We start from the raw sequence: 27,362 nt of genomic DNA on the forward strand, positions 1-27,362 counted from the left end.
CCCCTGCATCTGGCAATCAGAGGCAGCCTGCCTCTAAAATCAAGAGCTTGCACATACCTACTATGACTTGTAACCCATAATGAACTTCTCCAGTAATTTGTCCAATCCCCTCTTAAGGCATCCAGGCAAGATGCCATAACTACTACCTGTGGCAAAGAGTTCCACAAACTTAATTACAAGCTGGGTAAATAAATATTTTCTTCTGTCTCTTCTAACTCTCCCAACACTCAACTTTCGTGGATGTCCCCTGGTTCTGGTGTTTTGTGAAAGGGAAAAGAGTGTGTCTCTATCTGCTTTGTCCATCCCCTGCATGATTTTGTATGTCTCAATCATGTCCCCCCTCAGGCGCCTCTTTTCTAGACTGAACAGGCCCAAACACTGTAGCCTTTCCTCATAGGGAAGGTGCCCCAGCCCAGTAATCATTTTGGTTGCTCTCTTCTGCACCTTTTCCATCTCCACTATATCCTTTTTGAGATGTGGCAACCAGAACTGGACGCAATACTCCAGGTGTGGCCTTACCATTGATTTGTACAATGGCATTATAATATTAGCCGTCTTATTCTCAATGCCTTTCCTAATGATCCCAAGCATGGAATTGGCCCTCTTCACTACCGCCGCACATTGGGTCGACACTTTCATCAAGTTGTCCACAAGGACCCCAAGATCTCTCTCCTGGTCTGTCACAGACAGCTCAGAATCCATTAGCCTATATGTAAAGTTTTGATTCTTTGAATGTTTTGCTACAAACATTGTTGGGAAGCCTGGGTTTCTTTCCTTTTGGGGTTGTGGGGATTGTGCTTTTTTGAACTGGAGATAGCAATTCAATTATCTGCAGTAAGCCTAATCTTTTCCCTTCAAGTTTCTTTACTGGATACCATGCCATTGCCTTTGAGCTGTGGCTTGCAAAACCCTCACACCCAAAATTAACTATAACTAAGGTGTGCATTCCCTGCTGCTATTCTGAATGACTTTCAGTACTTCCTGTCCAAAATCTGCTGTGATGCTCATGTTGCTTCATGTTGCTATCATGCTCTCAGGGAGTTAAAATGTCAGGGTGAAATAATTAGGACACTTTTGTCTTCCTATATTAAGCCTTTAAGAACTGCATGTCCATTCCTCTTTAAATTGGAAACAGCTGTGACTAGCAAGGCAAGAAAGAAGAAAAAAAAATTTGACATGCTCCAACAAACACCTCTTATGATTACCAGATTTTAGGGCTGTAATTTACATGATTATTACTGGAGGTTTTGTTCTTTAAATTGAATCATGTGCTACTAAAATATCACTCCACACAGTCCCTATGAAGACTAATTTGTTAATGTGTAGTGGAAAAACCTGTCAACTAGGGCTTCATTTGCAACCTCAGATATTTCGGATATAACCTGAAACCAATTCATGATTTCTGTAATGCAGGGATTCCAGCTGCGCTTCTTCATTGCTTCCAGATTCAGCAGAATGCAACTACATCATTGATTATAGATCTAGCAACCATGATAGTAGAATGCCTGCAGAGGTTCAGCTCGGCCAGCAGAGCTCCATGCACAGGGTTTTCACTGCACAAAAAACCCACCTACTGCCTCTGAGCCTCTTACTGCCATTTTCATGGTCATGCCACCCAAAAGTAAGCAGCAGTGATGTCACTGCAGTCCTGCATCATTGCGAATTGCTTCCGGCTGCCAAGCTCCATGATGGCAGCATGGAGGGCATTGTGATGGCTTTATGTTTGGGGACCACTGCTCCAGGCTAATGCAGAACAATCAGGATACAACCCTCCACATGTGTTAGTGCTTTGGGATAACTTCATGATTATTCTAAATCATGAGGGGCCTTCAACAAAGGCCCTTCAGCTATTGCCATTGAAGCCCCACAACACAATAACCATAGAGACCTTAACATCCTGATAGAGACTTCCTTAGAAGCCTAGCAATTATCACTCAAGAAGGTGATCACTCAAGAAGGTGATCAGCTCATCAACTGAACTACCAGCCAACAGGCACCGAAAACTGTTAGTGTTTCTCAGTGTACTGGTAAGTGCAGAAGTAAAACAGATATCCAATGTGCATTAATTTTTATTGTGCCGAAAAATTAAATGCATCCTCATATGTACACCAATTTCCAAAAACTTTTGTGCAGTTAGTAACAGCTGACATGGCTGAGTTATACTTCCTTCATAATTGTTCTTATGAGCCCAGTCCAGACATCTTTTTAAAATGTGCATACAACCATAATAAAAAGCAGTATTTCCACAGATGTGCAATCTCTCTTGCTTTAAACTAACATACCTATAAATAAGATTGACAGTGCAATTGTATGCATTAAGCACAACAGGACTTGCTCCAAAATAAGTCTATGCAAAGGATTACAGGCTAAGGCTCTTCCTCAAGATCATGTGGTGGCATGAAAAATTGAAGAGGAAATTTTATCGCTAAACTGCAGTTGGCAAAAGCTTCTACTGTATCACTATAGAGTGTTTAAACTAAATAAAACACCTATTTACAAAACATTAACAGATGTTCTTCTTAGACTTATGTTAATGAAAAACAAGCCTTCTACCCTCTACAGTCTTTGTTCAAGTGCTTTGCAGTACAAAACCCATAAAGGAGATGTTTGTGACATGTTCTCTATCAGCTACTACTGAGATGTCATTTTAAAAATCAGCAAAAACTTTACACATTCAAATGCCATTGATTTTAAAAGAAAAGTTAAGCACATACAGTGAAATGTTTCTAATATAAATCAGTGGAACTGAATATGCTCCTAAATTATCTCCCCAAAATACAGGCATTGTGGGAAAGAACACTAAAAATAAATAGTCCAGCCATTACATGTTGTGCTTTATTATTGCAAAGATTTTAAACTAAGAGAGAGGCTATCTTACCAATGCAATGGGAACCAAAAGGCACTGTCAGCCTCTCCATCAGCATTTCTGCTACAGAATGTGCTTTATCATTTGTGGTCAATAATACCATGTTTCTTTAAAGCCCCTGTGAATGATCACACAGGGTGACCTGTGCATAAGAAAGGAAGCATGGTCTAAAAAGAGGTAAGCCAAAAACGCTTCTGCTTGTTTGTGTAGCTTTAGGTGGAATCAAACCTAAATGCCCACTGATTTTAGTGGTTGCTTATTAAGTTACAGCCCAAGCCTGAGCTGCCCATTGTGCCAGGACTGCTGCGGCACTGAAACAGCTGCAGCAGGGGTGCCACTGGCAACTCCTCAGGGGAAGGTGACTTTCGACCCCTACCCCCGGGTATGGGAAGAAGCCCAGGAATGGGGCTACTCAATTCTGCGGCAGCCTGGGCTGGCACAGAATCAAGAGCCTCCATGTCGGGCCACATGGCCTAAAACAGAGGCTCTGGATGTGGCCGGGTAGAGCTCCACTGGCCCTACCTCCTTTCCAGCCTGTTCCCTCCGCCAGCATGCTTCCTTCCTGCCCTCCCCACCTCCCCCCACCCACTTCTCCACTGCCTAGCAGCCTGCAGCAGTGGAGCACTGGTGATTCACTGGCAATAACCCAGCAGCAGCTGGTGCTGAGCTACCTCTGGCACTGGGTTGGTGCTGAGGGCCACAAACGTGCTTTACAGTACATTTGTGACACGCACTGCTGATAGAGCTCTGCCGGTATGAGCTCAGAACTGGGCTTAGTCTCTTTAGAGTAGCTTTAAAGTTGCTAAGTATTTTAATCCTTAGGTTGATTGATAGTACATGTGTTTAAGCTACAGAAGTATGCCAGTTAATCCTACATGTGCAGATGGGCCAAGCAAAAAGAAATGTTCAACAAACTTAAAATTTTTGATTACAATATTTGACTGCAATGATCTTTACATTTTGACCATGCCCAATCGTCAGTTAGAGATGACTAGAGGAAGAAAGGGACTCAGTCCAGGCACACTCTCACATCACAAAAGCTGTAGTGATGTCACAGCAATAAGAAGGGAGGGAGAGGAAGAAAGAGAAAGAACGTTGCAAGTGGAGTCATTGCCTCAAAGCTCCCATCCACACTCCCAATTGTGGAAAAAACTAAAAATATGAAAAATCAGTGCTTTTATTGGCTAAGAAACCAAAATAAAAATACCACAACTTTAACACCTATGATGACAAAATAATCCACGTAATTTGCTTGAAAAGGAATAAAAATTAAAGATGTTACAACTTTTATTTTTAAAAACCCCAGTTCCAACTACATTAGCCTCCATGTCGCAGTTGACTGTGGTTGTGAAGGCTCTGATGCATGAAGATGTGTGTCTGCCTTTTTGAGGAAGCTCACATAAGTTCAGGACTTCTGTGTGCATGTCTTCCTTCCATGTACACATAGGTTCCTGCCTCCCCATTGACAAGGATGGAACTGTTCACTCATCCAAGTCCTGGAATGGGGGTAATTAACCCATTTCTGCCTGGCCCACAGGTGTACACATTTGGTCCCTGTTGCTTATCTGCAATGCTGGGCAGAAATGGCTTAAACACAAGCAAGTGCTGCTTGAAATGGACTCATTTTCAGCTATTTTGGGTAGGTTCAGGTGATAAACTCAGCACAAATACTCTGTAGCAAAATTCTTTACTCTCAAAGAATGTTATTGTGTTCTGCCATCTGTCAGTCCTGTGATCGTCAATCAGCAATTCTGGCCAGTGAGGTCATTGGTGAGTTTTAGGCATGGTGGTGGATGGGGGTTCAAAGACATCATCTTCCACACTTTCTTCTATTGGTTTCATTTTTGATGATGCTCTTAAATAAGGAGATGGTTGGCCTGCCAAAATTTAAAAAAAAACTTGTTATAGAGTGGGTGGGGGGCACACATCTTTCTTAGAATTCTACATACACTTTTAAAAAATAGAAACGTTTTAGGTGAAATCAGGCATTCAATATTCAAATCATCCAGCAAATCAGAGAATAAAAGAAGGCACTATAGCACCACCTATGGTGCATTTTCAGCAACGCTCACCAGTTTCAGTAGTGCTTTTTAGTCTAAGAGACAATTATTTTTCTCCTCTTTTTGCATTTATCCAAATCATACATAGTAAAGGATTTTAAAAATCTGTGCCCAGCAAATGAGACACACCATGTGAAAAAAAATTCCTATTTAACCAATTTCTACCCAGTCCACAGGTGTTCGCATTGGATCCCTGTTGTATATATGCAATATTGGGCAGAAATTGCTTTTAAAAAAAAAATTACAGAAAAGGTCTGGCTAATAGTTCATTGGGCTTGCTTAAAACATACTGCTGTGGTCTCCTAAAGGCCACAAACCAATAGAGCCTATTGCTGTTCTCTGAGGGACTTCTCTTTGGACATGAAGTCACACCCACTCCACAGCTTCAATAGTTTATTTCATAGTGACATCAGTAACCTGCAATCTTTTGTCTCCTGGTTCCCAAATTAGGGGTTGCGACCCAAAGAAGGGTCACATGGACGTTCCTGAACCTCATCATTATTATTAACATGCCCCAACTTCATGGGTCACCAGACTGAGAGGAAAAAATGTATTCAGGGTCACAGTCAAAAAAGTTTGGGAGACACTGGTCTAATCAAATCTAGTTATACATAGGAACATTTCTTATTCTAGAAATGCATGTGCTGGAAAATGTGTGGTCTTAGCTGTACACATATTTAGTTTTCAGCCCTGAAATGTTGAACATAGGGAAGGACTTTTCAAAACTCCTTACAAATTCCATAATTCACAATGTTGCTGTTGAAATTGACACTCGACTCCCAATTGCAAAAATTCTAACTTGTGTATAAATGAAAGTCACAAGTAAACAGGCATCTGAAATACGAAATTTGTTATGTGATCTTGCTCAAATGTTATTTTTCCTCAATTTTTCCAACCAGCATGAACTAAGAAAGCAAGTGCTAGCTTTCATCTAGCCTCCCACTTATATCAGGTAGAAAGCAATGTTTGATCAGATAAATATCAAATTTATCTTACCGGAAGTCCCTTGAACCTGCCCTGCTCTGTCCCTTTCTCTCAAGCTAGAGGGAGAATCAGTTAGTATTTGGTATGGTCACAGGTTATTTTTCAACCATGTTGTCGTGCTGACAAGGCCTGTTCTCAAGTCTGTGAAAACATGCTTTGCAACACTAGGGAGCTGGCACAGGGGCCTGCGCCAGCTCAAGTGGCCTTTAGGATTGGGCTGCATGTGACTTAGAAAATATAGCCTATGTTTTACTAGGCTTTATTTAAAACTAGCCATGCAAATACTGTTAGGTAGTTAAACTTCAAAAGGACATGTTACAGATTAACTACTGAAAAGTTGTCATAAAAAAGATACCAATAGTGTTATTTAGACTGCAGTCTTAAAACATAATTATTTTGAAGCAAATTCCAGTGAATCAGTGAAATGTGCTTTCCAGTTAATTGACACATTCTCTCCTTTCACTACCATGCATGGGGAGTTGCACGTAAAGAGATACTTCATAGGAGCTAAGAAGCATCCCCCTGCATGCAGCTGGCTGATGGGAAAGCTCAGATAATTTGCTATGGGATCAGTTCACATGCATGAAGGAATGCAATGACTATGTGCATATACAGTGCACATCCTTATTGCCTGCAAATACTGAAGGGCCAGCTACTTAACATTCTCTGCTCCTGCTTGCGGCATGTTCCATAATCTGCTGCCATTTGAGCTGCCACTGCAATGGGAGATACCCTGGTTCTATTTTGCATGGCACAGAGACGTGCAAGCAGGACAACTCGGGCACTTGCACTTCAGTTCAAAGTCACTCAGATACCTATTTAAGAAGTACTTTCTAAATGGTTGCAAGCTAAACAAAGTTTAGTAGAAGTAAAATACAAGAATACAAATGTCATTTTAAAAAGTATTTACCTATATAGGTGGGATCTTCAGATTTTACATCCACGGATCTGGGTCAATGCAAGTCCCCTGGACCTGTGATGAGCCAGACTTGGCACAACTCTCCAAAGGCAACTGGAGCTGTGCTCCTGTCACCTCCAGAGGGCTTTCTGAAGCTCCCAGAGGCCGTGCACATCTGCCATTCAGAATGGTCCTTACAGCAAAAAAGCACTACTTCTGGTTTCCCTTCAGGAAACTGGAAGTGATGTTTTTATATCTTAAAACAGTGGTTCTCAAACTTTAGCATCAGGACCCGCTTTTTAGAATGATAATCTGTTGGGACCTACTGGAAGTGATGTCATGGCTGGAACTGACATTATCAAGCAGGAACATTTTTTGACAATCTGAGACTACAATCCTATCAGACTTACCCAGGAATAAGCCCCATTGACTATCATTGTTAAAAGCATATACACAGTAGACTGTTAAAAGTACAGATCTGTAACACTGTCCCAAATGCAGTCACATTCCATGATAGCATCAAGTCTATTAAAAATAAAATATTAAAATGAGTGGGGACTCACCTAAAATGGGGTCCCGATCCACAGTTTGAAAAACACTGTTTTAAGACATTCTGAGGCCCAGAGAAGCTGAGGGCCCACATTAATATACCAGCTAGATCTGATTTTTGAACACAAACTTGAACATAAACTCAGTAACACTAGCTGAGGTTATTCCACTGATCTCTTTAACTGAGCTCATACTGCATATATTCTGAAAGACACTTTCATTTTCACTATGTCTGTGAAGTAAGAAATGTTTCTTAAAACAACACCCATTTTAATACCTTTTGAGAGGGCTGGTTAGTATGTGATGCTATCAACAGAACACATCGTGCTGTAAAGGATTCACTCCGTAAGCATTATAGAATTCTTGCTGGTTATTTCCTTAACATAAAAGCAGAGTTAGGTTTATGTCCAAAACAGCACACAGGTAAGGTTTTATTAGTTTAAGTGTTAGTAATAACTGTGCTTTCGTGCCTTCTGCTGCAGAACTCTCATTTGTTATTTAAAAAAACTCAGTATGCTCCAATATTCACAGAGTGGGCTGGGGAAAATACACTAGATGAAGTCTAGATGCCTATGACCTTTGATGTTCCAAGACACCAGAAGAAGGTGACAAGGTGCAGAGATCTGTGAACTAGCAAATCATACTGCCATGATATAAATATGTGGGGGGGGGGGGGCTGACTATTTTCAGAGAGTTCCTGCAACACACAATGCAAACCTATTCTCAGATTTACAAAGTGGTGAATCAGTTAAAGTCCCCTCTAATTTTTTCATAGAGATAACTTACATACACACATGACCATATGCATATTTCCTTTGACTTCACAAAAGAGATATTTCGCTTCTCTGTAACAGTAAGTTTCCTTCACAGTTTAATGTTCAGTACAAGTGACGCTAAGAATGGTTACTACATACATATACACCATTTTTATTTAAATAATTGAGGACTTGCACCTGAATGCAGGAATTGCCCCCACAGGGAAGACTGAAAGAGGTATTTCAGCCATTTGGGGCTTGACCATCATGGCCTATTTACTAATGAAAATCATAGGTTGACTGTAGTTACTAAGCTACAAATTTAGTTGTGGGGATTAATACATTTTTTGTTTATATTTTGCAATAACTTAAAACATTTATAGAATGATATGTCCTACCTCGGCAGCAAAACTGGAGCTTGATCATTTAAAAAACAGCAACATGGTACACGCATGTTAACACTTATATCAATGCCTTGTCTAGCTACTGTCAAGCAGACACACATGTTCTCCCATCTTTTCTCCCCACAGGCAACATGATCTTTGCCACCAGCTGGGATATGCAGCAGTGCCTGGAAATGAGGCCTGCTTGTTTAATGACTCACGAAGGGAGGAGGCAGTAGAAGTCCCACGGAGGAAGTTTTGCAAACCATCTTCATCATCACTGGAACTAGCCATGCTGTTTCTCATCTGCATCACAGAGAGCTGCGAACATAGACTGGGCTGTTGGTCTATTTTTTGGGATGTCTGTAGAGAAAGGCAAGTTATATTGAATTATGTCATCAAGACAACATTTAACATGCATAACAGCTTTGATTAGTCCTACTGGTCAGCCCAAAGAGCCATCTTGTCCAGCTTTCCATTTCCACCTATATTCTTCAGGGAAGCATGCAAACATACACCTTGACCCTCTGTTTATCCCAGCATCAGGCATTCATACATAAACCCTGCCCCTAAACATGGGAGCTCCTATTTAGGTATCCTGGCAATTACCATTGCTGTATCTATCCTCCAAGAAGTCACCTAATCCTTTTAAAGGCTATCTAAAATAGCAGGCCAACTTGTAACCATCTTCTAAATATTTGAGATACAGCTGGGTGGCCTAAAGTCAGAGCCCATGGAAAATTAAAAAAAACAAACCACAATTTTTTAAACTAATCTTTTGGTTTTTATCTACATGATATGAACACCCCCTCTGCCCACAAGGCAGTACAGAAGTTAAATACTGAAGCTCTATAATAGGTGAGTCTTGCTAATAGGCGAGTCTTGCTCAATACAATGCTATGTCAAAAAGAAACAGCTGTCCCAAAGCAGGTGCCACCTACTGCCAGGAAGTGGGTACTAAGGCCATAACACCTTAGTCAGGTTCACATTAGCATTCCCTGTTCAGTCATAGGATGGAAGAAATTTAGCAGCAAGATGTACATTTTTCACCCAGATAGCAAAAGTTGGGGGGGGGGGAGAAGAGGCTTTTTCTGAAATTTCCTCTTGTATCTGTGATGAAAACACTCCATGCTTCCTTGTCCAAATTCTTAGGCCAACTTTCCTAATAATTATTGGGAATGTTATGTTGTATAAAGCCCAACCCTAGCCCCACACTGTAGTTGTTTTGACAAGGAGGGCAAAGCTGTTCATCTGAGTTTGCCTTCATAAAGGTCTTCCTACCTTGCCAACTGCCAGACAACTTCATGCTATCAATAGACAAGCTGCAGCTACATCCTGAACGGACCTCCTCCTCCAGGTACTTGGGGCATGTTACTAGTTCTGAGTGACTTATGCAAGTAGAGGAGATTTTTCTAAGAACTAGATAATTATTTAGAATGTGTGTATCCAAGAGAGAGATTAGAAGGCTTGTGCAGGAGAACCAGCCTGGAGAACAGAAGGCTGAGAGGGGATATGATAGCGCTCTGTAAATACCTGAAGGGCTGTCATATAGAAGAAGGGACAGATTTGTTCTCAACTGCCTCTGAAAGCAGAACTAGATCCAATGGGTACAAACTGCAAGAGAAGAGAATCCAATTGGACATCAAGAAAAAATTGATAGTAAGGGGTGGTTTGGCAGTGGAACACATTGTCAAGGGAGGTGGTGGATTCTCCCTCACATGATCTTCAAGAAAGGCTCGACAAGCACCTGCTGACAATGCTCTAAGAGGATTTCCTGCTATAGGCAGGGGGTGGCCTTTTATGACCCTTCCAATTCTATGATCTTCAAGATATTCTGTTGGTACCAAGCCTTTATTTATACACACAGGAGTCCATGATCCATGTAATTGACTCGTTGTCTCTCTGGCACCCAAGATAATTTTCTCAGTGTTGAAAGCATTAGACGTCATTGGTGCAAGGGCCTAAAAAGCTTCTAAGATAATTCAAGTCATCCCCAGTTCTAGAACCTCTCTTCTCCCCCTACTGAGGACTCTGCAGTAGTCATAGTGGTGACTGGAGTCTCCAGTTCTAGCCAATTAGTCCACAATCTGCTCTGAGCCATCATTGGGTATGCCCAGGTCTTCAGCATCACAGGAAATCATAAAAAGAACTGACAAGACCATAAAGTCCCTTTGCCAGTTCAGGCTATCCACAACTATTACACATCCCTGGTTGTTATCTGTCTAGCCTCTGTTTAAAGACCTCCAATGATGGCAAGTCTACCCCATTCCAAGGCAAACTGTTCCAGGAACTTCTTCTTAATGTTTAGTCCAAATCTCATTTGTTGCTGATCTTCCTTTTTGCAATTTAAATCAATTTGTCCTGGTTCTACTCTCCAGAGTAACCAAGAACAAATCTGCTCTATTTTCCACATATTTAATAGATCATTTTCTTGTCTGTATCTCTTCTCCAAGCTAAATCATGCCCAACTCCTTCAACTCATAAGACATGGTCTCCAGTGGCTTCACCATTCTAGTTGTCCGCCTCTGGACCTGCTCCAGTTTGTCAAGATCCCTCAAAGTGGGGCTTCCAGAATTAGTAACAGCATTCCAGGTAGGAATCAAGACTTCTCTGCCACCTGGTACAATCATATGACTATTGGTAAGTATTGGGGAAAGGGCAAGGAACTGTTTTCCATGTATAGGCCGGTCAGCCTAAAATCTATTCCAGGTAAGATGGTGGAATGCCTCATCAAAAATAGAATCTCAAAACACATACATGAACAAGCCTTGTGAGGGAGAATCAGCATGGCTTCTGTAAGGGTAAGTCTTCCCTCATGAACCTTTTACAATTCTTTGAAAAGGTCAACAGGCATGTGGATGCAGGAGAACCCATGGACATTATACATCTGGACTTTCAGAAAGCGTTTGACACGGTCCCTCACCAAAGGCTACAAAGAAAACTCCACAGTCAGGGAATTGGAGGGCAGCTCCTCTCATGGATTGAGAACTGGTTGAGGACCAGGAAACAGAGAGTGAGTGTCAATGGACAATTTTCACAATGGAGAGAAGTGAAAAGCTGCGTGCCCCAAGAATCTGTCCTGGGACCGGTGTTTTTCAACGTCTTCATAAATGACCTGGAGACAAGGTTGAGCAGTGAGGACACCAAACTTTTGTGAGTGGTAAAGACCAGAAGTGATTGTGAGGAGCTCCAGAAGGATCTCTCCAAACTGGCAGAATAGGTAGCAAAATGGCAGGTGTGTTTCAGTGTAAGTAAGTGTAAAGTCATGCACACTGGGGCAAAAAATCAAAACTTCACATATAGGCTGATGGGTTCTGAGGAGAGAGATCATGGGGTGGTGGTGCACAGCTTGATGGAAGTGTCAACCCAATGTGCGGCGGCAGTGAAAAAGGCCAATTCTATGCTTGGGATCATTAGAAAAGGTATTGAGAATAAAATGGCTAATATAATACCATTTTACAAATTGATAAGGCCACACCTGGAGTATTGTGTCCAGTTCTGGTTGCCACATCTCAAAACGGACATAATGGAAATGGAAAATGTGCAAAAGAGAGACTAAAATGATTACTGGGCTGAGGCACCTTCCTTAGAGGAAAGGCTACAGCGTTTGGACCTCTTTAGCCTAGAAAAGTGATGCCTGAGGGCGAGACATGATTGAGACATACAAAATTATGCATGGGAAGGATAAAGTGGATAGAGAGATGCTTTTTTCCCCTCTCACACAACACCAGAAGCAGGGGACATCCACTAAAATTGAGTATTGGGAGCATTAGGGCAGACAAAAGAAAGTATTGGTTCCCAACCTGGTACTCGTGTTCTCCTACGGCTCTTTCAGCTGTCTGCTGGGGCTCCTCCCAGTGAAAGTGGCAAAGGGGGTAACAGGAGGCACCTGTGGTGGGAGGGCAGGCTGCTTCCCTCCTTCCCCTGAGCTCACTGCCCTCCTTCTTGAGCAAGCCCTGCTGTAGTCCCTGGGCTACTCCCAGGAAAGTGTGGAGGGCTGCAGCCTCAGCCCCTTCCTATGCAGGTCTACTCACAAGTAGTCAGTGAGGCTTCCTCCCAGGAAAGTGTGGAGAGGACTGCAACCTGAGAGCTCCAACCAACTTGTCTGCTCAGACGTCCCATTGTAGTCAATGGGGCTTACTCCCAGGATAGTGTGGAGAGGGTTGCAGCCTGAGGGAGGGAGGGCAGGCAGGCAGGGCAGAAGCTGGCCTGTGGCTGCCCCCCACCTCTGGCTTCTTCTCTTCCCCACCTCTGGAGTCTGTGTCCTCTTTTCCTTCCAGCAGGGTGCCTCTGGAAGGTGGGGGGGGGAGTTCTTTAGTATCCATGTAAGATAAGCAGATGTCATAACCGCCATATGCATTGGAATCCTGGAAGATCTGGTGAGGAGGCAGATGTGGTGTCAGCAGTGGCCCCTTTAAGGGCAAGGCCTGGGCATCCAGCAGAGTGTGCTGCACAGCTGCAGCCACTTGAAGGCAATAGGGCCCTCAGGGATATAAGGAACACCTGAGGCAGGAAGGGGGGTGTGGGTTGGAGAAGGAGTGCAGGTTGGAGGGGAGGCTGACTTGCCTTATTGACTTGGATACTCTGACTTATTTGACTGACTTACTTTGGAATCTGATCTTGGACTGTGACTTGGCTTATTGACTTTGGACTTTGCCCTGGATACTCTGACTGACTTTGTGACTAATGGACTGCTGGAGACACTGCAGTTTGGTGTGTGGCTGCTATGCCCAAGACCTGCTGAGGACCAAGGGTCTGCTGTAGTGGTGGGGGGCTGCTGGCAGGAGAGAGGACCTCTGCAGGTTGAACAGGCGAGCTACCCTGGAGGTGGGGTCCAGCAGGAGTGCAGGGCAGAACCAGGGTCATTTGTTGGGGGAAAGAAGGGGAGCTAATTTGCTTAAAGTGGGCATAATTCTCCAGGCAGAGAATAGCCTTGGAATCAGGCAAAACACCATAGAGGACCAGCTGTCTGAAAACACAGGACAAGAATGTATGACAAAACTAACTAAAAGCTACAAGAGCGGGCTACATTATAAAAACGGGACCTATAAGAGCATAAAGGTAAAAAAAAACTATATATGCAGTGTTATCTTCATTTTAGATGTCAAAAGGGTTTTGTGGCTCCAGAGTTTTTTTTCCTCCGGAAAACGGGTCCAAATGGCTCTTTGAGTGTTTAAGGTTTCCGACCTCTGTCCTATGGCCACTCAACAGGACCTTGAAAAAGAATAGAATAATGGCAAAAAAGGCAGGTTGTGCTGCAGAATGCCTTGCAAGGACCAGCAGGGCAGGAAGGGAGGTAGCTAGTTGGCTGTGAAAGCCCCACCAATAGCTAGCTTTTGGTCATCAATTCATATATGAACCTGTGATTGAAAACCAGCACAGTAAAAAAGCTGAAACATAATATGGAAAATGATCAATCATCCAGAATTTCTCAGCACACTTCTGGTGCAAAACACTGCAAAGGGAGAGTCTTCTGTGATAAGATAAAAAGAGACAGATAAAAAGAGAAAACTGTGATAAATACATGAAGTCTGGGATTTCATATAGACCTGCTTTGCAAGCATTAGAAAAGCAGACCAGGCTGCAGCAGCATTTGCAAAAGGGAACATAATGCCTTTGTACAAATCGATGGTAAGGCCACACCTGGAGTATTGTGTCCAGTTCTGGTCGCCGCATCTCAAAAAAGACATAGTGGAAATGGAAAAGGTGCAAAAGAGAGCGACTAAGATGATTACTGGGCTAGGGCACCTTCCTTATGAGGAAAGGCTACGGCGTTTGGGCCTCTTCAGCCTAGAAAAGAGACGCTTGAGGGGGGACATGATTGAGACATACAAAATTATGCAGGGGATGGACAGAGTGGATAGGGAGATGCTCTTTACACTCTCACATAATACCAGAACCAGGGGACATCCACTAAAATTGAGTGTTGGGCGGGTTAGGACAGACAAAAGAAAATATTTCTTTACTCAGCGCGTGGTCGGTCTGTGGAACTCCTTGCCACAGGATGTGGTGCTGGCATCTAGCCTAGACGCCTTTAAAAGGGGATTGGACGAGTTTCTGGAGGAAAAATCCATTATGGGGTACAAGCCATGATGTGTATGCGCAACCTCCTGATTTTAGGAATGGGTTAAGTCAGAATGCCAGATGTAGGGGAGAGCACCAGGATGAGGTCTCTTGTTATCTGGTGTGCTCCCTGGGGCATTTGGTGGGCTGCTGTGAGATACAGGAAGCTGGACTAGATGGGCCTATGGCCTGATCCAGTGGGGCTGTTCTTATGTTCTATGTTATGAACAAAGGAAGGAGAACAAAAGGTTAACTTTGGCTGGAATTTTCCAGTTAAGTTGCTGTAGAAACAAATGATCTCTGAATGAGCAGTACCTGCTGTTTGGAAAAAACTTTTCAGAGTTGAAAGGCTCTGCCCTCTGATTGACCCGGAGATAAGGCAAAGTGATAATTAGAGCTTGATTACTTGGCAAAAATTATAGGTACTGTTCAGGGGTGTCAAACATAACGCCCAGAGTTTTTTATCTGGCTCTTAAGCTCTCAGCTGCTGATCAGTGCTAAGGTGTTACTCCTGAAAGGGCAGCCCACATGACAATTGGGCTCTCCCATATCTTTCAAGATTTGGGTATTTTCTCTTCTGTCATTTGCAACTAATGAGTACCTAAGTGAGAAAAAGTAGTGCATATTTTTGGTTATGACCAGTTCAAGGGCATCACTTCCAGCCCTCAGAAGGTATCAGGAATGCTATTCAGCACTCTGTATGAAATGAGTTTGACACCCCTGATGTAGTTGGTCTGTGGAACTCCTTGGCACAGAATGTGGTGACTGCATCTGGCCTAGATGCCTTTAAAGGGGATTGGACAAATTTCTGGAGGTAAAGTCCATCACAGGTTACAAGCCATGATGTGTATATGCAACCTTCTGACATTAAAAATGGGCTATGTCAGAATGCCAGATGCAAGGGAGGGCACCAGGATGAGGTTTCTTGTTATCTGGTGTGCTCCCTGGGGCATTTGGTGAGCCACTGTGAGATACAGGAAGCCGGACTAGATGGGCCTATGGCCCTGCAGCAGGGCTCTCCTTATGTTCTTATGTTGCCTTCAGGCCTCAAAATGCTTGTAATTCTATAAACCTGATGATATAAACAAAATAGGCGTTATAATTAATAAATGTATCATGACACAAGCTTTCAGAGACATCTGCATTTGGCAGAGACATGACACAGAAGTCTCTAATCCTTATGCCTAAATAAAACTGTTTTTGTGGTGCCATAGGAATCTATGTTTTTGCTACAACAGAAGAACACAGCTACTCTTCTGGTATGTGTCACAAGAAAGCCAACAAAAAAGATACAGTGCAATCTTAGGCATGTCTACTCAGCAATAAGTCCCTTTGAGTTTACTAGAACTTAATCTCAGTTCTAGGGAGTAGGGATTGTAAATAGGATTGCAGCCTCAAATTGAAAGAAATACTTGGTTTAAACTTACAATTGTGAAGTGGCTATAACAGTTACAGGGGGATAAATAACCAAGTATAGACCAGCCAAAGAATTTAGGAAGTGTCATACTATACAAGAGCACAGGATTCCATCTACTGAGAGTGGCCCTCCAAATGTCTCAAAGAAGCTCATAAGCAGGCATGATTGCAATGTCCATGTGTTGTTAACCTATTTTTGCCCAGTCCATAGCTGTACACATTTTTCTCTGTTGCATATATGCAACACTGGGCAGAAATGGCTTAGTCTCCAGAATCCATAAGTCTGACACACCACTATCTTTGAATGTAGTGCTAATTGGGAGGTCCACATTCAAAGGAGGGATTACAGATAATCATTTTGGAAGAAGTGCATTTTAAGAAGTGAGCACAACAGAAACACAACATCCTTACAGCAAATCTGCATGACCAAACAAAAAGTAACTGTTTACCTTATCATTTAGGGTTGGATCATTCAATGAATACAGCTTGTTTGTAATATCTTTTCCAATAAGATACTTAAATATTTCAAACAGAAATGGCTCAGATTCCAGAAAAAACGTAAGCCTTTCTCTGGACCAGCATAAGAACTTGCAATTATCATCAGCTGTAATGGAGACCTATAAAGAAAGAACACTCTCAAAATCAAGCTTGGTTTAATGGCTGCTATTGGGCAAATTTTCTTTGGATGTTCAGCAAAAGATGCAAAGTATATCAACAGTGATTTATCCTATGAAACACAATGGCTGCAACCCAACACAAACTGTGCTAGATTGTTACTCATGATTTTTTAAAAAAATTGAAAAAAAAAACTCTTCTGACATTTTGGAAACCTGCATTTTTAAAAGGCATTTTTGTTTATTAAAAAACATCTTGTATACAAAAGCTATTTCAGGTAGAAGGAAATAAAGAGGCTAATGGCACCAAAGTTGTTGACTAGTTTAAATGGCATTAACTAGGCAAAAACTTTAAGAAACATGGCATGACACACAACTTGCAGCCCTAACCCTCACCACTACAAGGCAACTGATGTGCCTCTACCCTAGTAACTCCCATCAGTCCTGGTAGGCTTAGCTGTGGAGAATGAGCAATGTGATTTTTTTTAAAGTTATCTTTAACCCATCTTGGTTAAGCCAGTGTTGTGCAATAGTGCAGTCACTAGGTTTGGTCTAGGAATGCAAAACTTACTGTTTTGTGACTAAGCAGAGATTAAAGCCCAAGTCTACCTAGTCTAAATTGCACATTCTTAAACTAGGGAGACCTGGGCTTAAATCTCCGCTCAGTAACCAAGGGCCCAATCCTATCCAACTTTCTAGCACTGATGCACAGGGCATGTGCTGCATCCTGTGGTGGAAGGGCAATCATGGAGGCATCCTCAAGGTAAGGAAATACTTGTTCCCTTACCTTGGGGTCGCATCAGTCCTAGAAAGTTAGATAGGATTGGGCCCCAAATATTCTAAGTGACCTTGGGACAGTCATCAGCCTAACCTACCTCACAGAGTTGCAGCAATAAAAGAGGCAGGCAAAGGAGCTATGTGAGCCATCTGGAGCAAGGACATGAAACATACATGTCATAAACATAAGTTAGATACAGTGGTGAACTTCCCCAATCCCATACCCGGGGCAAAGGTCCACAATGGCTCCCCCCCATGCACAAATCCACTCCCCCCACCCCCGCTCAGTTAGAGTGAAACAGAGCCTCACGCAGCTCCAGGATGGACTGAGGAAGCCGTCAGGACTTCCCCACATTTTTAAACTGTGCTTCTGGCAAACCAGAAGCATAGTATCTGACTGCATCGGGAACCTCAATGAGGCTTCTGCATGGTGCTCGAGCAGTAATTTTCAATCTTTTTCATCTCATGGCACACTGACAAGGCACTAAAATTGTCAAGACACACCAACAGGTTTTTGGCAACTGACAAGGCACACCATACTGCCAGTGGGGGGGGACGGGACATCACCATTGGACCTACTAATAAATTATCTTTCCCCCAAATTCCTGTGGCACACCTGTGGACCACTAGCGGCACACTAGTATGCCATGGCACAGTGGTTGAAAATGACTGTCCTAGAGGCATGCAAGGCTCCGTGCCCAGGGCATTTGCCCCTTTCTGATAATGGCAGGTCCGCTACTGCTTAGATGGGAATCAATTTCATTGTCCCTCATAATCAGAATTGTCACACTTACATAAAGAAGTAAGTGTGATTTCATACTGATTTTTGAAAATGCAATTTAGGTTAAACCACATAAATGGCATTAGCAGAAGAAGCAAATTATCCTAAGTATATTATTCAGAATCTGGGCTTCCCCTATGCATTTACATACCTGCACTGTATGAGCACCATGCACACTAAGCACAGGAGTTTGGGATGATAAGTACAGATTCCAAGAGCTGTCACTACAATGGCTTAAATTCCAGTGTACACTGATCTAGCTCTGGTCAATTACTGGCTATAGACTGTTGTACAAGAAGAATCCAGAAGTATCCCCCACACATCACAACGCTCACACAGGTTACTAGCCTAGCAGTGTGACCCAGAGTGCACACAACCTGCCACATTCCTACTGATTGGATTGAAGCGCATCTATCTAGGAATGCAACCTTTGATTAACAGTCCTTTACTTCCCTCTAAGTCAGCTGCTTTTTGTTTGTTCTGTGGAAAGCCTATATCCAGCAGATGGCACCAGCATACAAAAAACCCAAGACAAATCCAAGCTCTCACTTTCTTCCCTACCAAGGAAGAAGTAATAAATGATCCTTCTAGGAAGTAAATTATGAACGCACCACTTTCCAAAAACAAGATCAAGCAAGGAGGGCATATAAACATGCTTGGAGGTGTTAGGCGATGCACGCCTGTATTTCTCCTTTAAAATGTGGTGGTGTTAGTTCACCTTGGCACAAAACAAATCAATGCCTACAGAAGAGAATGTATCAGGAAGGCTGCAGATATCCAGTAACTGTCTTCGAGTGCAGAGATTAATATATCTCGACAACTCTCTCTCCTTGGCACGAAGCCCAGTCCTTGACTGGAACATATGACATCAATCACCAATTTTAGATTTCTGTACCAGCTCCCTCTCTCGTTTCTCCCTTACTTGTTTTATTTTCAAGTAGCTCCTTCACATTCAGTTACAAATAAGAAAGCAGGACCTGCAGCCTAAGCTTTGAGTGTTTCAAATCTTACAGTTAGAGGGGTCATCATAAACCAGCCCCTTGCTTGAGGCACAAAATTTAAACTTAGTGCAGACCAGAACGAGTCAGCTTGCCCCACCTCCCCAGTGCTGGCCCACCCATGCAGTGGCAGATCACTTTCATCTCAGAACTGCACTGCCACCTCCCTCTGAACTTGCTCCTAATGCAAGCCACAATTACTTCCTGCTTGCTCTAGTCTAGGCAGAAGCAGATCATACCACTCCTCACAGTGCTCCTCACACATTGCCATGAAAACCAGAAGTGCAGGACTTTGGGTTTCATGGCAGCACACAAGGATGACCATGAGGGGTTTGGGTATTTTTGTAGTGCAGAGGCAGCCAACCTGAGATGGCATCAAGAAGCATTCCAGGTTGCCCCACACCTGCATCTCCCGATATCTTTCTGGCAACCTGCGATTCTTCATTTGACTCTTTGCCCTGCAGCCACTTTTCCTCTAAACATCCTGTGCTGGGAATCTATTTTCCCACCAACACTACACAAGACCTACAAGGAGGTTTTGCCCCACAATTCAATCTCATTTCCCTCTTCTGAATTCCTTCATCTACTTATCACGCCCTCAAAACATTTCCCTGATCTCTACGTACAATTCCTTCCTTCAGTCAAGGGGAAAGATGCCCTTCCTCTTAAACCAGAGCTATTGAGGAGTTTAAGAAAGCTGAAAGACATACAATTTTCCACAATGTACAAATACTTTTATATTGGCCCACTTCCACTTCTGGTCCAGAAAAGTCATACTTTTTACAAAAAAAGAGAAGGCTGTAAAAAGGCTTTTACAAAAAGAAAAGGCTGTAAATCTAAACCCCATTACCCTAGAAGAAAGTGGTATCAATACAAGTATACCAACCACAAGCAAAACTCTCTTTGTACCACTTTCAACTTTCTGGGGAAAGAGATCCAAAATACCACAATAGTTATCTGTCAATGCCTCAAGGCCAGACTACACTTTAAATATGTAATTTATTTTCTTTTAAAACAGCAACCAGAAGCCTTTCTACCCATGATTAGGACCACAATGGGAAGGAGGAATTAATCCTTTGTGATTGTGACAAACATTGCTCCTCAAAGCTGCTATCTGCTATAAGAGTAAAGCTGAAGGGGCTCTTCTACAAATGCCGCCTTTGCCCCAAGACAGTGAAAGGGGTGGCAGCTTGGGGGAAACTCCAGAATCCTCCCTATGTTTTTCACAAGATGCTTGGAAATACAACTGGATCCTCCAGAATTGATGTTATGCCAAATTCCCACAGGAATACTTCCAGCGATTATTTGTTTTAAGAATTTAAAGCCCACCTGTCCAGTTAAAAACTGTACAATTGCAGTAGTATAACAAATACAAATATGATCTTTTCAAACCTCAACAAAAAAACCAAAAGCCTCTTCAAATATAGGAAGTAGGAGCAACAATATATGTAGTAGAAAAATAAAACCTCATAGGTAATTTTGAAGCTACAAAGTAACATAACACTGACATTTTGCATCTTGAATGATAGAGAATTTATGACCCATTAACAGTGAAAAACCTGTATGAAAAAGTTAAACAAAAGGATTACTTCACTGCTGTTCATTAAATGTTTTAGTCCTTCACATTTTCCTCATTGATGTATCTTAATCTTAATATATTTACTTCTTAATACGCTTCTTAAATACATTAAGTGCATCTTAATATACTTGCACTCAGCAAAACAGAACCATACCTGGAACTTCTCACCCCGGTTCATTTGTGTTGATCGAAATTCCGGAGAATCTATAAAGGCACAGGGGTAAATATTATGCAGAAAATGCCCTTGATAGGAGACCTTCATTCTGATAATAAAAATATTTATTAAAAAAAGCATTTGAAAATTTCTGAAGAACAAGTGGCATACAATTATCTATGAGGAGGTGCAACTTAAGAGGGTCAATTCACACTACAGTACTTTTGTAAGCTTGGCTATTCTGATTGACTCTTGCCAACTTAGATTTCTTGACTGCTTGTAGTGTTTAGAAGGTGCCAGGTACAAATTTTATCTCCAAGTCATAATTAGGAGCATACTCCTAACTAGTTCCTGCATATTCCTTTCTTGTCCCCTTTCATGAATCAATTATCTCTTTCTCTCCTGTATTCTGTATTCTCTGTATTCTGCTGCTGCATGGACCCCTTCATATGCTGCGCGGTAGCTCAGCAGTATTGTCAGACACAGGGTAATGACATCATATCCCATCCAGGAATGCGAGCTCCAACTACAGCTTAGTTTCACTTGGTTTTGAGCTGTGGAGTCATACAGCTTAAAGGGAACCATGCTGCCTTCTCTTTACAGACCTAGCCCTCTGCGTGTTTCATCGGCACTGACATTAATGATGATCATAATTAGTTTCAAACTATAATTTGCAATAAGGGTTAAAATCAGATTTGCAAACCTTGCTTAGAATGAATCATAGTACAGTAATTCAGGTGTATTTCTGCACCGTGATTCACTCAACACAGAAAAGGAGTGAAAAATGTATACATGAAAAGCTAGGATTGCAGTTTGAGAAGGAACATTCAGGAATTTACACAGGCCAACATTCTTCACAGACATAGAAAAATCAATATGACAAAATCCAGCACAGGATACTTGCATGTGTTCAGTTGGCCACAGCTAGCTAGTTGGTCCATAGAGGTCTCTAACATAAAAGCAGCCCCGCTGGATCAGGCCATAGGCCCATCTAGTCCAGCTTCCTGTATCTCACAGCGGCCCACCAAATGCCCCAGTGGCTACCAAGCACCCATAGGGCATGTAAATGACTCTGCCTGGGTGACTTTGGTCAAGTAATCACCACTTAAGTCTCAGTCCTGCATCTGTATGGGAGCAATTCTGATTAACCACACTGAGATATTCTGAACAAGCTAGACAAGGATGACAATGCACACATAAGGCATTTAAAGAGCTACTGACATGGCTCATAATAATGAAACCTCACTTCCAAGAATTTGCTTGGGATTAGGCAGTAAGGCCCAATCCTAAATGCACTCTTTAGCATGCCCCACTGAAAATGATGGATTTAGTACCATCATTTCAAATCCTAATCCCCATAAATTTTAGCATTTCATTTTACAGGCAACCTTTCATTACACAGTCCTTGATTCATTTCTAAGATAACAGAAGCATTAAATTCATTCCAGGAAATGATGGCAGGAGAAACTGGGATGGCTCATGTTCAGCTCACTACCAGAGTTTCAACCAAGCCTTGCAAAGCTTTGTTACGCAGTTAGCTCAAACTAACAGCCCTTACTTCAATCTCTGCATACATGAATAGGACTCCTCAGCACTTGATCAACCCCTAAACTAGAATTAGAATTTTGCCATGTCTCTGTCCAATGTCCGAGTCAGGGTTCACCAGCAGTTAGCCCCTGGTTTTCAATACTGGGATTTTGTATTGGGGCATGTGATGAAGAGGGCATCTTAGACAGAATGTCTTTTTTGTACCTAAGTCCCCACACATCTGTAACTTAGGGTTAAAGACTTCCAAAAACAAGAAGTCATGATTTAGAAGTCATGATTTAGAATGTGTGCTGCATCTTGCAGTTGGGTGGCACTCACAGAGGCCTCCTCACAGTAAGGGAATGTTTGTTCCTTACCTCAGAGCTGCTTTGCTTTGCCCTTACCTCAGTGCTGGAAAATTGGTTAGGACTGTGTCCTTACTGAATCAGCCATACCGCCCCCTTTTTATTTTTATATGTCTCACTTGAAGACAGGCCAGAACCATGTGCTTGTACCAACTTCATCTGAAATTTACTGCCTTTCTTGTTGGTATTCCTAGACTCTTGAAAGCAGTTAGTATTTCACTTGAAATTACACCACGATACAAAATTACAAAAAATTTTATATTTCTCTTAAAATTATACCATGATAACTTCTGAGGAATAAAATGCTGTATATTTTCACTGCTGCTTAGCTCTTAATGTAACTGTTAACTTTTGCATGTCCTTGTACAAGCCTTTTACAATTGCTAAGGAATATCTGCTTTCTGAATAAACAGAATTTGACAGAGGATCAATAAAAGATAACAGATGTTGCCTTCCATCTTGTCTGTATTTTACAGTTTTACTGGCAGCTGTTTTTTTTAGTCCCTCTGGAATTCAGACTGAACCATCTTTTCTCCTCACTCCCGATTTCATCCTTGATGTCCTAACCCAAGATAGAAAGACCTCATGCAGATCAAACACATGGACCCATATTAAGCAGCAGCCCTTGAGTAAGCAAAGTGAATAGCAAAACAATTGAGGAACTGGAGCAGCATAAGATTATACAGCCCATTGGCACTCAAAAAGCAAGCCAGGCTTCAAGAAACAAGTGGCTCAAACATCACAGTTGTCAATAAGTATGATTGCTGTGCTTTAAAAGCGACATCTCTTTAAAACAGATGCTTCAGATTCAGGTGGCATTACTTAAATTGGCACTGCATACATTCAAATATATACACCCACAATCACACAATGCAGTTCTTTCAATCATCATTTGCTCAGAAGCACATTTTGTTTTGATTCACATGACATGCAAAACAAATTCATTGAATTTAGAGATTAGTTAACTTGTAAGACACTTGAAAGGCTAAAATAAAACTATCATACTTAAAGAGGATGATGTAAGTTTTAGTATACTATAATTTTGCTACTCTTATTTCTTCACTAGTCAACTACAAAAACAAAGGCTTCTGCTCAAATGTTCAAGTACCTACTTTCCTTTGAGCAGGATACTTAATCGATCATCCACCGATGTTTTATCCTCTGCAGCATATGCTTGACCTGTTTTTAGTGTCTGAATATTGCAGAATTGTCCAGTCAATCTTTGGAACAGCTCTGGAGGCACATGGAGTGGTTCAAACATTCTCTTATAAAGACTACTGAGCTCCTTATCTATCTTTATCTGGAACAACATAAGAAAGGAATGTTAGAGAAAGTAGCTTCAAGGAAAGATACAATTGGATTTCAGCTAAAATGGACCCTGGTGAATATACCATAGATCCTTGCCTATAAGGCAAGAAATCTGTACCCCCCCCCCCCCAAAAAAAAATTACACGTAAATCACCCCCTCACCTTATCTGTGCAGTCACCCAGGCAGACAGAGGGGACAAGGGGGCCATCTGCACCCAGCCTGGGTCAGGCTGGGTCAGACTCTGCAGGAAGATGGGCAGTGGTGCCTCCTCCAGGCCTTGTGTGGCATTCCCAATAGCTGCACCTCCCACCATCCTGTGCCCAGTCAATCCCCTGATTGCGCCAGGAGTCGTAGGCGCCCCAGAGGCGGTAGAGCAGAGGCAGCCTGCCAGCCTAGCATTCCCCTGTGCCCTCTCAGAGCCTGCTACGCACACTCATGCCGCAGTCCTCCTGCCTGCAGGGGAGGAGAATGGAGCTGCCACTGCCACCGAACCAGAGGGCAGGGAGTGCCCTGCACTGCCTACTCCCTGCCAGGCACTCCCTGGCAGTGCCTCCCTCCCTGCCCATCGCAGCTGCATGCTCAGGAGTGGGTAGCACAGGACGCTCCCTGTGCACTTCCTGCCCTCTGTTGGTCTGACCTCGCTGGCAGTAGCCACAATGCCCCCGCTCTGCTACACCCTGCAGGCAGCAGGACTGCAGCAGGGAGTGCACGTGGCAAGCTCCAGGAGGTCACGGGGGAGCACTGGGCCAGCAGACTGCAGTCGCACCACCCTGCCTCCTTCAGGGCTCCTCCAACTCCCAGTGCGATAGGGGAACTGGCCAGGCGCAGGAGGCACAGCTGCTGGGAACCCCACATGAGGTCTGGAGGAGGTGTCGCTGCCTGTCCTCCTACAGAGGGCCTACTTCTGAATAAATTGGGTTGCAACTATGTGCAGCTGTACATGTTCACAGTAATTCCTTGTTGTTTGTCTCTGTGCTGTGAATTGAATTGCACGCTCCCTATCTTTGCACACTATCTATAAGATAGATAATAGTTTTTAATAAATTAGCAACTATGTTTTCGCTATGCTATGTGTACATACTATATGTGTATGCTGTGTTTTTAATACTTACTATGTTTTTAATAAATTGGAGACTGTATAGTTCTTAGATAATTACTGGTAGGTTATTTTTCATGATCTGGCTTTGGGTAAAATCAGACAAAATTAGTCAGACTCAGATACCTCCCTAAGTTTAACCCCTGACTTATTCAGGGGTCATAAAAAATGCCATGAGTTTTGGCTCACAACCTGCCCTCGATTTATCTTCAAGATCGACTTATAGGCGAGTATCTGCGGTGATGCGGTTGGCCCAAGTTATTCATGGGGTTCTGTTCCTGGAACCCCCATGGATAAGGAAAACTGCAGATGTTAAAACCTGGGGATTTGGGGGGCACCCACCCTCAGAACCTGACCAGAGCTGTGCTCCAGTCAGGTCTCAAGGGTGTTCTGAAGCCACAGAGACAGCATTTGACTGCCTCCTGCCTCTGCAGGCTTCAGAACAGCTGTTTTGGCCCCGCCAAAAAAAAACACTACTTCGGTTTCCCACACTGGAAGTTATGTCTTTGTGCTTTTTAAGGCTTTTTAAGGCATTCTGAGGTCCAGAGAAGCCCTTAAATGGCATAAAAATGCCACTTCCGGTTTCCCGAGAAAAACCAAAAGCAGTTTTGTTTTTTGCCAAAACAGCCATTCTGAAGCCTGCAGGGGTAGCAGGCGGTCATGTGCTGCCTCTGTGGGCTTCAGTAGACCCTCTGGAGGTGAGGGGAGCTGAGCTCCCCTTGCCTCCAGAGGGTTCAAGTCTACCCACCCACTGGTTCAGGGGGACCTGCCAGTAAAGGAATCCATGAGTTCTGAGTCCATGGGCTCCAAATCCACAGGAAGCATGGGCAGACTGTATTTACCAAACACAGATGCCAGGTAAGTGTCAAAGAAATCAACAAAAATACTGTATTCCAAGAACTGTTCTCAAACGTTATATAAGAAAGACTGCTTTGCTTACCGGCCAGATTCTGCAAATGCATTATTTTTTCTGTGCATGAAAACGCTACAGGACATACTAGTCAGGACATACTAGTGCACTTTAAACATTTCACTGTGGTAACTGCATCCATGATTCAAAACAGAATCACCAGTGTGATTCTCAGATACACATACAAACAGAATTCTATTCTAACAAACAGATTATCAAAACCTTTTCTCAATATGTCTACCTGGTACAGTATGTTGTAGAGATAGCAAAGTATAGTGATTAGAGTGCTAATAATTCATCACTGGCCCTGCCCAGTCTCTTTGCAAATTTGGCTGAAGCTCTGAAAAAAATGCACATGGCATTCCTCTGAGCAACAGTGATCACACAGACAGAGCCGCCATAAATCTCACCTCTACCAAGAACTCATGAGATAGGCTGAGAGAACAAAGCTTGCCTCAGGCTTAGAGCACAATCCTATCTTGTGCTGGAACAGGCAGGCCACGAGCCTTGCACTGTATCCAGCGTGAGATAGGGCACCAAAGTGGCTCAGCCGGAGGTAAGGGGAAACTCTTCCCCTTACCAGCAGGTAAGCCACTGCCGTCCCAATGGTCTCTTCGGACTTCCGCCACTTCCTGAGGTGGCACAAACTTGAGGAGAGCGCAGTTGCTTGCAGCCGCTCCGAGCTGCTCAGGAATGGGGTCTGGGATCCAGCATAAGAGTTGAGTTCTAGCCCCACCTCCCGCTCCCCGTCCCCAGGATCACTTCCTGCCTCCTCCCTGCCCACCCCAGAGTCTTTTGTCGGCTGAGTTCGGCTGACACAAGACTCACTCCGCAAGCCGCCACAGAGGCTTCAGCCTCTGGATGCAGACTCCGTGCTTCAGCGCACCTCTGTGCACTGGTGCAGCTTGCTCCCAAGGAGGCGCAAATGCACTTTACGGCCTAACACAAGGTTAGGATTGCGCCCCTAGTCACTCATCTGCAATATGGGGATAACAGATCTGTGCTACCTTTGAGCATTGCTGTGAAAACAAGATAATGTACAAGAAGTGCTTTTGACCATTGAAAGCACCAAGCAGTACTAACTTGTTCCTATTTGCTAAGAATGACAGCAATAACTAGAGCTAGACCAATAGACAACAGATCCTAACTAAAGGAGAAGTAACAGCATATAACATTCTATGCTCATTGATTTACCAAAAGAGGGGACAGGGCTGGCTGGAACTAGAAGTCCTCCCAGATCAATGCAGTTGCTAGCCAAGACACTCTGTCTCAGTTATT

At 43.0% G+C, this 27,362-nt stretch overlaps 1 protein-coding gene across 3 annotated transcripts in view; it reads right to left on the bottom strand.

Annotated features, from left to right (window-relative positions):
- Window positions 1-2,051: 2,051 nt before the first annotated feature.
- Window positions 2,052-27,362, bottom strand: part of POPDC3 (popeye domain containing 3) — a 72,566-nt gene continuing 47,255 nt past the window's right edge. For all 3 annotated transcript variants that reach the window (XM_066613054.1, XM_066613010.1, XM_066613017.1), the window contains 5 exons: window positions 23,882-24,069; window positions 20,878-20,986; window positions 16,424-16,591; window positions 8,717-8,858; window positions 2,052-4,743 (listed from right to left, as the gene is read on the bottom strand). In XM_066613054.1, the coding sequence (XP_066469151.1) occupies window positions 4,631-4,743; window positions 8,717-8,858; window positions 16,424-16,591; window positions 20,878-20,986; window positions 23,882-24,069 (720 nt within the window). In that variant the 3' untranslated portion in view covers window positions 2,052-4,630. The remainder of the gene's footprint in view (window positions 4,744-8,716; window positions 8,859-16,423; window positions 16,592-20,877; window positions 20,987-23,881; window positions 24,070-27,362) is intronic.

This window comes from Tiliqua scincoides, chromosome 1, assembly GCF_035046505.1.
Source record: "Tiliqua scincoides isolate rTilSci1 chromosome 1, rTilSci1.hap2, whole genome shotgun sequence".
Taxonomy (NCBI): Eukaryota; Metazoa; Chordata; class Lepidosauria; order Squamata; family Scincidae; genus Tiliqua; species Tiliqua scincoides.